This window comes from Bos indicus x Bos taurus, chromosome 22 (assembly GCF_003369695.1).
Source record: "Bos indicus x Bos taurus breed Angus x Brahman F1 hybrid chromosome 22, Bos_hybrid_MaternalHap_v2.0, whole genome shotgun sequence".
NCBI lineage: Eukaryota > Metazoa > Chordata > Mammalia > Artiodactyla > Bovidae > Bos > Bos indicus x Bos taurus.
This window is the reverse complement of record NC_040097.1, coordinates 43,702,247-43,714,522: the sequence shown is the minus strand read 5'-3', so window position 1 is coordinate 43,714,522 and position 12,276 is coordinate 43,702,247. Positions and strand designations below refer to the sequence as shown.

At 51.0% G+C, this 12,276-nt stretch overlaps 1 protein-coding gene across 1 annotated transcript in view; it reads left to right on the top strand.

Moving 5' to 3' along the window:
• LHFPL4 (LHFPL tetraspan subfamily member 4) overlaps positions 1–12,004 on the top strand; it is a 31,543-nt gene extending 19,539 nt beyond the window's left edge. The window contains exons 3-4 of the mRNA XM_027522621.1: positions 5,018–5,254; positions 8,506–12,004. Of these exons, the coding sequence (XP_027378422.1) occupies positions 5,018–5,254; positions 8,506–8,606 (338 nt within the window). The 3' untranslated portion in view covers positions 8,607–12,004. The remainder of the gene's footprint in view (positions 1–5,017; positions 5,255–8,505) is intronic.
• The last annotated feature ends 272 nt before the right edge of the window (positions 12,005–12,276 follow it).

Below are 12,276 nucleotides of genomic sequence, written 5' to 3'. Positions count from 1 at the left end.
AATCTGACCTCCTAGTAATGGGTAGCAGCTGTGATATATCAGGCATGGAGGGGCCAGCTGAGCATAAACAAAGGCCTCCATCTAGGAGTGACTGGCCCTGTGGATGTCCCTTGAGGATAGTGTAATGATATCATAATGAAACTCTGCTAAAATAGCTAAGCATAAAATGCATAATTAAAAAGCTTTATATAAAGGCACATTTACAGCACACACACAATTTAAAGAAAACAAATATTGTTTATTTTCTTTTACTAATTCATCACTTTTTTAGTCTCATTCTGGGTTTATTCCCCAAACCCAAGTTATCATTTTTCCTTTCAACTTTCCTTTAGTTTTTTAAAGTATTCTTAAAGGCTTACACCTTTAAGAGGATTTCATGGCCAGACATAGGTGGAAAAGGACTGAACATAATAATATCGTTTTTATCATCAAAGTAATTCGTGCACACGTTAAACACTTCCAACAGTACGGGAGGGCAGAGAATAGTGTCTCCCTCCTTTGCTCCACCACACCGGGGTGTGTTTCAGAGGTGCCCATCATTAAGTTGCTTCTGTATCCTTCCAGAAATATTTATATAGACTTGCAAGCTTATGTGTGTATATATGTGTATTCTCTGAAAAACCAGGATTTTTAATTATGTTTTTTAATTTTATGCTGCTAAGTCGCTTCAGTCGTGTCCGACTCTGTGAGATCCCATAGACGGCAACCACCAGGCTCCCCCGTCCCTGGGATTCTCCAGGCAAGAACACTGGAGTGGGCTGCCATTTCTTGGAGAAGGCAATGGCACCCCACTTCAGTACTTTTGCCTGGAAAATCTCATGGATGGAGGAGCCTGGTAGGCTGCAGTCCATGGGGTCGCTGAAAGTTGGATATGACTGAGCGTCTTCACTTTCACTTTTCACTTTCATGCATTGGAGAAGGAAATGGCAACCCACTCCAGTGTTCTTGCCTGGAGAATCCCAGGGATGGGGGAGCCTGGTGGGCTGCCGTCTATGGGGTTGCACAGAGTCAGACATGACTGAAGTGACTTAGCAGCAATACATGAATACATTCACTCCATGAAGAGCTGAAGTATTACAGACAGGTTAAAGTTCCCATCCTCTCCTTGCCCAAAGGCCACCATGGTTATAAACTTAATTTCTGTATTTCCAAGATATTTTTGTGTGCATTACATACACATCCACGAGGAAAATACATCATGTCATTTTCTGTGTTCCCGTTCCTCCCTTCCTTCCTCTCTCTCTTTTCTGGTAAAATACACATTACATAAAATTTACCATTTTACCAATTCCTAGGTATCCAGTTCTGTGGCATTAAGTACGTCCGCACCGTTGTGCAGTCATCCATACCGTCTATCCGCACAGCTCCCTCTTCACCTGCAGAACTGAGACTCTGTCCCCATTAAACGCTAACTCCCCACACCCTCCCCTGTCATCTCTGATGCCCAGCGTTCTGCGTGTAGGAATCTGACTGCTTTCGGTTCCTCTTGTAAGTGGAATCATACAATATTTGACCTTTTGTGACTGACTCATTTAATTTAGCATAGTGTCCTCAAGATCCCTCCTGTCAGAATTTCCTTCCTTTTCAGGGTACTCTGAGGTGGCTCAGAGCATCTGACAGGTAAAAGTGTCCAGCTTGGACCTGAGAACAACGTGTGGTTTCACTCTACCATGGGGTCGCAGAGAGTCGGACGTGATTTCGTGACTGAGCACACACATACTTTTGATTATAGTTTCCTTCTGTCTATGGCAAATGATCCTGGTTTCCTTTCTTTGATACTGATATAAAGCTTACTTTGTAAGTGAATGCCTCAGTTAAAAAGTTAGTCTACGGAATTCCCTGGTGGTCCAGTGGTTAGGACTTTGTGCTTTCAACACCGAGGCCCTGGGTTCAATTCCTAGTCCGGGAACTAAGATCCCACAAACCGTGTAGTGTGGCCAGAGAAAAAAAAAAAAAAAGTGAGTCTGCTCAAAGAGAAACATGAAGTGAAGACCTGTCTGGGTTTGAATACAGAGCCCACCACTTCCTAGCTGTGTGACATGGGTATGATACTTAGTTCCTCTGTGCCTCAATTTCCTCATCTGTAAATGAGGCTGATCATTTTTCCCTCCTCTAGATTTCTTATTGGATTAAATGAGATCATGCATGTTAGGAGCTTAGTACCCTAGCACATAGTTAAGCACTCAATACTATTTGTTAGCATTATCATATTATTAATAACTTTAACTTCATTCATCTTAAATTTCTCACACCTCCTGGCTGCTTGGGAAGTCAGTGGACGCTAGGGTGACTGGACAGTTGCGCCCCATCTGAGAGCGCCTCCCCCTAGACCAGGGGTTCTCAACCAGGGACAGCTTTGCCCCCAAGGCAACATCTGACAGTGTCGTAAGACACCGTGGGTGGTGGGTCGAGGCCAAGGCTGATGCTGTATGTCCCACAATGCACCCACCTGCCCCACCCTGCACCTTGCACCTGTGTCTACCCAACTCAGCCAGCTCATCACTTCAAAAAGACACTTGAACTTGTACTCCAAAGACCTCAGTCTCGGTTTCTCATCCATCAAATGGGGATGTTGAAGGCTGCCTTGCCTCTAGTTCTTACACTGACTGTTGAGCCTCTTGATCACTTACCTGGCCTACACTGTCCCTAGAGGTCTCTTCCTGTCTTTCCCAGGTCTTAGGAAACCTGTCCGATTGACTTTTTTTTTATTTTATTTTATTTTTATTTTTATTTTTTGACTTTTCTCCATTTGCATTATTTTTGGGTGTTTCTTGTTCCCAGAGCAGTCTCTGGGGCCCCATCGCCACCACCTAGAACACTGCAGAGCAGAGGAGGCAGAGAGAGTGAGTGAGAGATGGAGAGGTCCTAGCCCCTGCCTTCTCTGAGTGTCCCTGTAATCCTGGGTCTCTTTCCAGTCACTCCCTGACACGTATAAGTATTCTATTTGTATATTGATTTGATTCCTCTCCACACACCTCTCCTCCTGAGGACAAGAAACCATGCCTGCCAGTGTCCCCAGCAGCCTGCACAGTGCCTGACACATAGCAGATATTCATGAAGAGTCAGAGAGGGGGAAGGGTGAGGGGATAGGTAAAGAGAAGGAAGAGAAGTGAGAAAAGACAGAAGAGGGGGGGTGTTGAATGAATGTCAGATGCTGAGATCTAAGGAGAAAAGAGGGTCAGGACCGAGGCTTGAGCACTGTATGGACTAGCTGGAGAGAGGGGGAGGCATGTGAAGAGAGAGGCAAAAAAGGATGAAAAGGGTGGAGAAGAGAAAGGAATGGAGACGCACGACTAGAGAGGCACGTAAGTGATGAGGCACGGAGACCAAGAGAACGTGCAGGCGCAGAGCCCTGGGGAAGAAAAACTCACTCAACGCTGAGCTTGCGGAGGGAGGAGGACCACCCGCAGGATACTGCCGTGTTTCTATGGAGACGGGGATGCTCTGGGCGGGAGAGGAAACACTGTACACGAGAGAGGAGGCAGAGGGATGGGGTGGGTTTTCCTCCTCCCTAGGCTCTTTCCTCACCCCTGCCTCAAGCTGGAGATTCAGGACCAAGAATGGGGAGGTGGGAGTGCACTCCCCCGACCCCTCAGAGCGCCCTGGGGATGCCATCTGCCACTTCTTCATCCTTGGCAACTGACCTTCCTCCTCTCTCCAGGGTCCTGGAGGGTCTTGGAAAGTGCTAGGGGAATATGGGGAGATGAATGGGTCAAGCCCTCTCCAGAGGCTCCTTCTCTTGTCCTGCCCCATAAATGATAGAGCACCTCTGGGCTCAGTTCTGGGTCTTCTCATCAGTTTCTATAATGTCTAGCCCCAGGAATTTCCATGTCTACAGCTCCCACATTTATATCTCCAGCCCTGAGTGCTCCCTGAGTTTTCTTCCCTATTTGGGTTTCTCAAGGGCATCTTCAAACTATGGAACTCTTTCAACTCACCAAGCTCATTCTTGCCTCAAGGCTTTTTGCATTTGCCATCCCCTTTGCCGCAAACTCGTTTCCCAGCCGTTAAATAGAGGCGGCCTCCCCTTGAACATTGTATGGACTAGCTGTATGGAGAATTGTCTTGAAGAAGGCGAGCACAGGAGAGGGGAATGAAGGCCTGCTCCTGTGTGTGTGTGTGTAAGATCAGAGTGCTGTTGAGGCGCCCTGTGTCAGTGTGAGGAACACATCCTTGGGGATGTGCGGAAGGACTGTCCTATTGGAAGGTGGGGGATGAGACCAGAAGAGGCAGAACTCAGGCAGGGAGGAGTCTGTGCTGTGGTGAACGCTTTCTCACATATGGTAGTTGAAGGAAGGAGATGGCAAAGCCAGGGGTCCCTACCCACCCTGGGGACTAGCTGTGTCTTGTAGGCAGTGGGTAGAACTGACTACCACCCCCACCTTGTCATCACTGTCATCTTAAACTCAGGTCTAGCACCCTGTGGGCCTGGCATGGGGTCAAGGGCCCCCTTGCTCCAACCTGAGCCTTTGGGAGCCTTTGCATCTCAGACACAGTGATGCAGTCTCTGTCGGACTGTCAGACACTAAAAGGGCAATGTCACTCCAGCAAACACAGTCAAAAACTCTCACTGCCAGGAGGGGGAGATCCCAGCCTGGAGGTGGCCTACTGAGCCTGGAAAATGGCACTCAATAAAAATTTGTTGAGTAAATGACAGAAATAGAAAATAAAGAATGACGAGGATGAGGGAGTGATGTGCCAAGATACTAAAGGGAGATGAAGGAGGTGACCCTGGTTTGCTATTTTCCCCTGTCTCCAGGAGGGCTTCCTGGAGGGGTTGTTGATCTGATGGGGCAGGCAAAGGCCTTGCGTTTCTGCTCACCAGGCATGAGGCCCTCCTAGAGTCTAGTTTCTAGGTCGGTGAGAGATTAATAAGCTCCTGGGTTGATGGGTGGAGTCGGGGTGCGGGGTCCCAGCCTACGGGGGGCTTTTGGTGGTCCTCAGGCTCTGGGAAGTAATCAACCCCTTCTCTCTTGCTTCCTGACCTGGCGGTGGGCTCGGCCCGGCGCCCCCTCAGCTCTGTGCCTCGTGTTGGGCTGCATGATCTTCCCCGACGGCTGGGACGCCGAGACGATCCGAGACATGTGCGGGGCCAAGACTGGGAAGTACTCCCTGGGGGACTGTTCGGTGCGCTGGGCGTACATCCTGGCCATCATCGGCATCCTCAACGCCCTCATCCTCTCCTTCCTTGCCTTCGTGCTGGGGAACCGGCAAACTGACCTGCTGCAGGAAGAGCTCAAGCAGGAGAACAAAGGCGAGTGGGCGTGCTTGGCGGCGGCTGCCGGGTGGGGCGGGACACCTTCCGAGTCAAGGGAAGCCCAAGTAGGAGCCCTTACAGAGAGGCCGACTGCCTTGGAGACAGTTTGAGGTTATCCCTCAATCTAAACATTTGCAGGGGCCTGACCCAGCAAACCCTACCATGAGTATAAACCCAGGAGAAATGTGCATAAATGCTCTTGGCAGCAGTTTCAAAATCGCAAGCAACTAAAAGCAGCTTGGAGGATGGATAAATACATGGTGATGTAGTCACATCACGGGATTGTTTACACGTGTGGAAATGAATGAATGCCAGTTTTAACAATGAATGGCTACATCCTAGAAACACAGTATTGAGGCACGGGGACTCAAATTCCAGAAGATGACAGAGTGATAATTTTTTAAAGCTAAAAACTAAGTAACACTACACTAAATACAGTTTAATATTGTATTTAAAAACAAACAAACCAAAAAACCCAAATGATCAATACAGAAGGTAGGATGGTGGTTCTCTGTGGTCGGAATGGAAGCAGAGAGGCAAGGATGTGAGGTGGGGGACAGGTGGATGGGTACACATTATTGGTGAGTTAAGTTCCTGCATGGTGAGCCTACAGATGTTTGGTACAGTATGCTTTATACCTAGTACAGTACACATAAACCTCCATATGTATCAGGTAACATTAATATAAAGAAGAAATTGACACCACCAAGGCCAGAGGCTTAACCACTGTTATCAGATGCTTACCTATGTATCTACGTACATCCCTTTATGAAATCCATGGTCGTGTCATGTTGATACAGGAGAGGCATCATGGAAACAGATCCCTCCTCAGATTGCCCTTGGTGCTCAGTTCTAGAGCACATCTTTAAGACCTTTATCATTTTATGGAATGCTTAGTGTTACGTAAGATGACAGAATTGTAGGTTCTTAACCATTCTCCTTGTAGGGGCTGTTAGGGAGGCTCCCTGTTTTTTCTTTCTTTTTTCTGTTACTGGGAAGGTCATTACAAGAATGACCGTCCTGGTCTTTGTTTTCTGTTTTCTCAGCGTCTTTCCCTGAAGTAGAATTGCACACTCAAAATTGTAATGATAATTCCAGATTGTTTTCTAAAGGAAGATCCAGCCTCTGACCCAGGGGCCCACACTGCCCCTGGAGAAGGCGGGGACACTCTGCCTGTCTGGGTGCCTGTTTTCTGCCTTGAGAAATCGGATTTCACCGTTTTCTTAGTCTCAACCTTCCTTGAACTGCTGGCAGATGCTGGATCTATGCTCAGCACTTACCTTTAATTACGTTCATCTGAGTCTCTCGTCTATAAAATGGGCATAATGATAGTGATGGTTATTAGCTCATTTGCCAGGAGGTAGTCTAGTATTGTGGTGTGAATACACCTGGGCCATGATGGCAAATTGTTTGTGTTCGAAGTAGGATGAGCTAAGAAATGACTTTACCTCTTTGAGCCTGTTTCCTGCAGTACCTAAATGAAAACGGTGGACAAAAGAGAGTAAGACTCAGGTCCTTTTTATCCCCTGAGGATACTCAGAGACCTGATCTGTGGAGGTGTCCGTCCTCTTCTCAGTATAATGGGACCTGGATACAAGCAGGCACACCAGATGACCACAGGAACACTTGCCCTGGTGCTAGGCTTTGACTCCCCAGACTCTACCCAACTCATCCCACCTGCCCAGAAGAACCCCTCAGAATTGTCTTCATGAGATGAGACCAGGGATGAGGGGAGGCCCTCCAGGTTCAGAACAACCTTTTCATTTCATCCTTCTGAGAAGCTTCCTTCTACAAGTCAGACGTTTCTCATTTTAGAGGAATCTGAGTGATACTGACTCATGTCCCAATCCCTGTTCTCCATGAGGTTTCCTGCTCTGAGGAGAGTGATCCCCTCCCCATGATAGGGAAGACTCAGCCTCCAGTCTAACATGTCTTAGAGGTGACTATTAGAGTAAGAGAAAGAAGAAAGAGCAGATTTTGTCTAATCATCAGCACTTCCCCAGCTGTGGTTTGTGTAAAAATTTCAGAATGCCAAAAAATATTGAGGATGTTGTAGCCTATTTCACGTAATGTAGGTTATGTAAATTTAATGTGTTTTAAATGAAGGTTACCATATATTAAGCATTTAGTAAATTAGAAAAAAATTAAATTGGTTGCTAATACTTTCACAGTATATAAGTCAAATCATTATGCTGTACACCTCCAACTTATACAGTGCTGTATGCCAGCTATATCTCAATAAAACTAAAAAGAAAAAAAAAAAAAAAAAAAACGACGGTGTTGAGAAAGGTTCCACCTTACAGGGCTGTCCGGCAATGAAGCAAAATTATGCCTATGAAGGGGCAGGTGGTGAAAGCTCAGTGAGAGCTGTCACTTGTCACAGCTTCCCATTAGGCAGGCACTGTGACCATTTTATAAGTGGGATGGCCGAGGTCTGGAGAGGTCCAGTAACTTACCTGAGGTCACCTAACTGGTGGAGCCAGGATTTGAGCCCAGGTCCAAGTCCGAAGGCCAAGTTCTTCCCTGCTGGCAGGCCCCCTTTCAGAGCCCTCCTGAGCCTCTGAGCCTCTGAGGCTCCTGTCTCTGGAGTCACAGACGCCTGGTGCTTTCTATGGTCTTCGTGTGAGGTCAGAGCCTGCCCTCTGGTGGCTGCTTCCAGAAGTGCAGTACAAAGACAGACATGTGGCCTTTTGGAGGGGGTTTGGCCATGTGGGTCCCACTCAGCGTCCTCTCCTCCTTCCCCAAAGCGCCCTAAAAATGACATAAGGGAGCCCGTTTGCCTTCCTTCAGCATTTGGGGATTTCCTTCCCTCACTGGGCACTCAAGGTGAGTGAGCTTCACAGCTCAGTTCTGAGCCAAAGCCCTCTGGAACAAAATTAAGCTCTGCCGTGCTGGCATTTTCACCGTGTACTATGTGCAGAGCCTGGCGTGCTGCAGTTCATGTGGTCACAAAGAGTCGGATACGACTGAGCGACTGAATTGAACTGAGAGTCCTCGGCAGGCATCATTTATGTCTTTTGACCCCTCAGAATCACTCTGAAGAAGTAGGCTATTATGTCCGTTGTACAGATGAGGAAATTGGGGCTCAGGTTGAATGAGCTGGCTCAAGGCCTCCCAGCTCATCAGGCCTGGTGGCATTTCAGAACCTGTGCAGCTCACCCCTCCACCCAGCTCTGCCCTGAGGAGAGGCTGAGGGAGCCCCAGTGCCGGGCGGCCTCTGACTTTCTCCAATTCTCTGTTTCTCTTAGATTTTGTGGGCTCTACAGTAAGCTCTGTGTTGCGGCCAGGGGGTGATGTCTCCGGATGGGGAGTCCTCCCGTGTCCTGTTGCTCACACACAGGGACCCTGAAGGCCGGAATCACAGCCCAGGAGTTGATCTGCCCTCAGCTTGTCCTGTCTCCTGCCCTCTCATCCCTCCATTCACGCTCCGAGGGAAGACCCCGATCTTGGACTGACCTCACCTGCTATCTGCCTGCGAACTCTGGGCTTTGAAGAGAGGTTGGGCCTGACATGCAGCCTGGGGGAGGGGAGAGGCCCTGCAGACCCTGGGGGTCTGCACTTCCTTCAGCTGACCTAAGGGAGCTGGCCCCCAGCCCCTGGCCACCTCCTCCTCTCCAGCCTGGCTGGGGCCCTGCTGAGTCTCTGGGGAAAGAGGAGCTGTGGCTCCCCACCAGGCTCCCCGAGTCTGGGGGGCTGCGGCCTGGCTCCATCCTCGCCTCCTCTGGTCCCCACCTCCTGCAGAAACTATTCAAGATACTGCTCCAGGGCAGACTGGACTCTTTCCTACCTTTTTTCTTTTTTGCCAACAACGGTTCCATCATCTCCTTACAGAGCTCCAGGCACCACCGGCCTCCCCGAGGCCCCTCTGCTCCAGCCTGCTTCTAGCTCTCCTGAAGGAATCCGAGCTGCACCAAGGGAGAAAGCACAGGGCCTCCAAGTCTGCTGCTGACTGGGGCCCTGTCAGCGCGGACTCTGAGCCAAGACGGGCCGCTCTGGAGGCTGCGCTGACTCCTGTCTTGGTGGCACGTGGCTGCTGCAGGCTGGGGCTGAAAGTGGCTCAGCCTGGGGCTGGCCGTCTCCTCCCTGCGTGGACGGCTCACCAGGGACTGGACCTTGACCCTGGCCTGTTTTGTACAGCATAGACTTCTTGGCCCTGTTGTCAGGGTTAGGGGTTGGGGGAGGGGCCCATGAGTGGGGAATTAGGGGACGCCTCACCCCTCTGCCCCATCTCATGTTGTCCCCCCTACCCTTCTGCCAAGGGCAGAGACTGTCTTGCCTCTTTGATACTTTTCTGCATAACTTGAACTTGCAGGTCACCTCTGAACAGGGTACCCCCTGTCCCCATCCCCAGGCCTTGTAACCCTGTCCCCACCTCTTCTTTCTCCCTGCCCACCTCTCACCTTGTGGTTTGCCCACGGTCTCAAACTCAGTGGGCACGCTTGGAGCCGAGGCATGAGTGAATGTGTGTGTGTGTGTGTGTGTGCGCGTGCGCGTGTGTGTTGGGGGCAGATGAAGGGTCTTCTTTCTCTCCCCTGCCCCTGGGAGCACAGGATAGAGACTGCAGGTGTGTCTGACCTCCCGTCACTGCCTGGGGGTCCTGGTGGTAGAGCCATCTGGCCTGGGGTGTGGATGGCCCCCTCCAGCCCCGTTGGGTGGCTGCTTAGCTTCATCTTGTGTGCCTACTTCTGTCTTCAGGTACCTGCTGCCTGGCCCACTGTGGAGGGGCAGCGGGAGGCCCCTGCAGGCTTAGTGGGGAAGGACGTGGTCACCATGTCATGTCGGCCTCAGCTGAAGGAGAGAGGAAAGCAGCGAGTGCCATGTGTTCACAACCTGTGTTCATTTTCCCTGGACCTGGACCTCAGAGTTAGGGCTGCCAAGAGACCCTAGAAATCCTCTGCCCGAGTCCCCCAGCTGGACCCTAACTGGAATCAGATGCTCGGTTCTGGGAGGATTCCTGAAACCTGGAACGTGCTCAGTCCTGATCCCTGCCCTCTCTATTCCCTCCTCCTGGGCAAACACCCCCCCTCCCCCCTCCCCCATGCTCGGGCCCCTGCACTGTGCCCCTCCTCCTGCTCCCCCAGGGTCCCGCGCTGAGTGAGAGGGTGGGGGGAGTTTGGGGGGGGGCGGGCAGAAGTGAGTTCCTTCAAGATCCTAACCAAAGCCCGATGTTGGAAGCCATCAGGAGGAGGGAACAGGAACAAGTGATTAGAAATGGGAAGACAGACACAGGGGAAAGAGGAGGCGGCACAAAGATTGGGAGAAGAGGGAGGGATGGAGCTATGAGAAGGAGATTGAACGAGGTATTACAAAATACAGAAAGAGTGACCAGAGACAAGGCAGGCACAGGAATGGTAAGGAGGCAGAGGAGGAGGTGAGTTGCAGGGGGCCAGGTGCTGGGGAAGAAAGGAAGGGGAGGGCAATGGGGAATGGGGAGCCGCTGCCACCCGCGGGAGCCACAAACCCCTGTGCGCTGCTGGCAGGAAGCTTGGGACCTAGCTCCTAAGAGGCAGAGGTGGGGCCCAGGCAGCCATGCCCCACCCTGTTGGGAAGGAATTGCATCTAGGTGATTGCCCAGCAGGTTAGCGCCACTGGAGTGGGTTAGTGGTAGAGAAGGGGGTGGTTTCCTTTGGAGTGGTTGGACGGTTTCCCTGTCACCGTCCGCCCAGCCCCCTGCTGCCCTGACTGAGGGGCAGTGGGCAATGCACCCAGGAGCCTGGGGTTAGGAGGAGAGTGTTGGTGGGACTGAAGGAACACCAGGGTACCTTAGGGAAGGGAAGGAGGCTGGAGTGGGTACCAAACCAAAGTCCTGCCCCAGAGGCTTCAGCAGAGGTGGGAGCAGAGCAGGAAGGAGGTGCTTCAGCAAGGCCCCTGGTGAGGCTAAAGCGGCAGCGAGCCAGGACCCAGATGGCTCTCCGGGGCCAGGAAGCCACCACAGCGAGGACGTTTGTGTTTCACCTCACTCATACCTGGCAACTTGGCTTAAGCCTTTGGGAGGAGGCGGAAGCAGAGGAGATCGCCTGTTCCCAGCTGAAAGAGGCTGAGCTGGGGGTGAGCGGTCCACTGAGGCACTCCTCCCCTCGCCATGCCTGGACCAGAAAGGGATTCCTCTGCCTGATGCAGGACTCTCAGGAGAGGCCAAGGCAGCTCCAACCTCAAGGGGGTTCAGAGCACTGCTTGCTCAAGTCCTTCCAGGTCTCAGGATGTGAGCACTTTCCTCTTTGGGGATCAGTACCATGGGTAGGTTCAAGATCTTTTTCAGGCCTGTTATAGCCAAGAAGTTGGGAGCTTTTAGAGAAGGCTGTGTGGGGAAAAATTCCTGCCTGGCTGCCTGTTGAGGTTCCTGCTTGGGCACAGGGGACTCACCCTTCTGCAGCTCCCAGTGTGAACTGAGGGAAACCAAAAAACCCTCTCTTTGGAGAAGCTGGGATCTTCCTGGCACGAGAAACTTCCGCAGGCCCCTGCCTGGCTCAGGGCTAGCCTTCAGGTGGGACTGGAGTTTCCTGAGAAGGGAACAGGGAGCCACAGTCCTCCCCTGAGCTCTGACCAGCAGAGGGCCCGTGCTGTGTGTCATTAGGATAGCTTGGTGTTGTCTACAACCATTAGTAAGTTCTGTCTGAATGTGTCCTCGCTGTTCATCGTCCAATTTGGTAACATTGATTTTGGTCCTGACCCCTTCTGCTGCTGCTGAATTTGAGCTTCAGTGCAGGTGGAATGATGTTCAAATAAAGACACACTTTATATCACCCATGCTAGCTTCTCCTTCTCTGAGTTGGCCCCCAGGGGATTAAGAGGGGTGAGATTCAACCTGACCCTTTGTACCAGGTATAGCCGTGTATTAACAGACTTTACATGAAGGTAGCTGGACCACGACTGACACAGAACTCAGCACCGTCTTCAACCCTGGCTTTCATCTTCAAGGACACCTCATGGCCTTGTTTGGACTTGTCACTTTGGTCCACATTTCATTTTAAGGAGACTTCCTGAGATCCCACAGGACTGAGTCACACCACACACCTAAC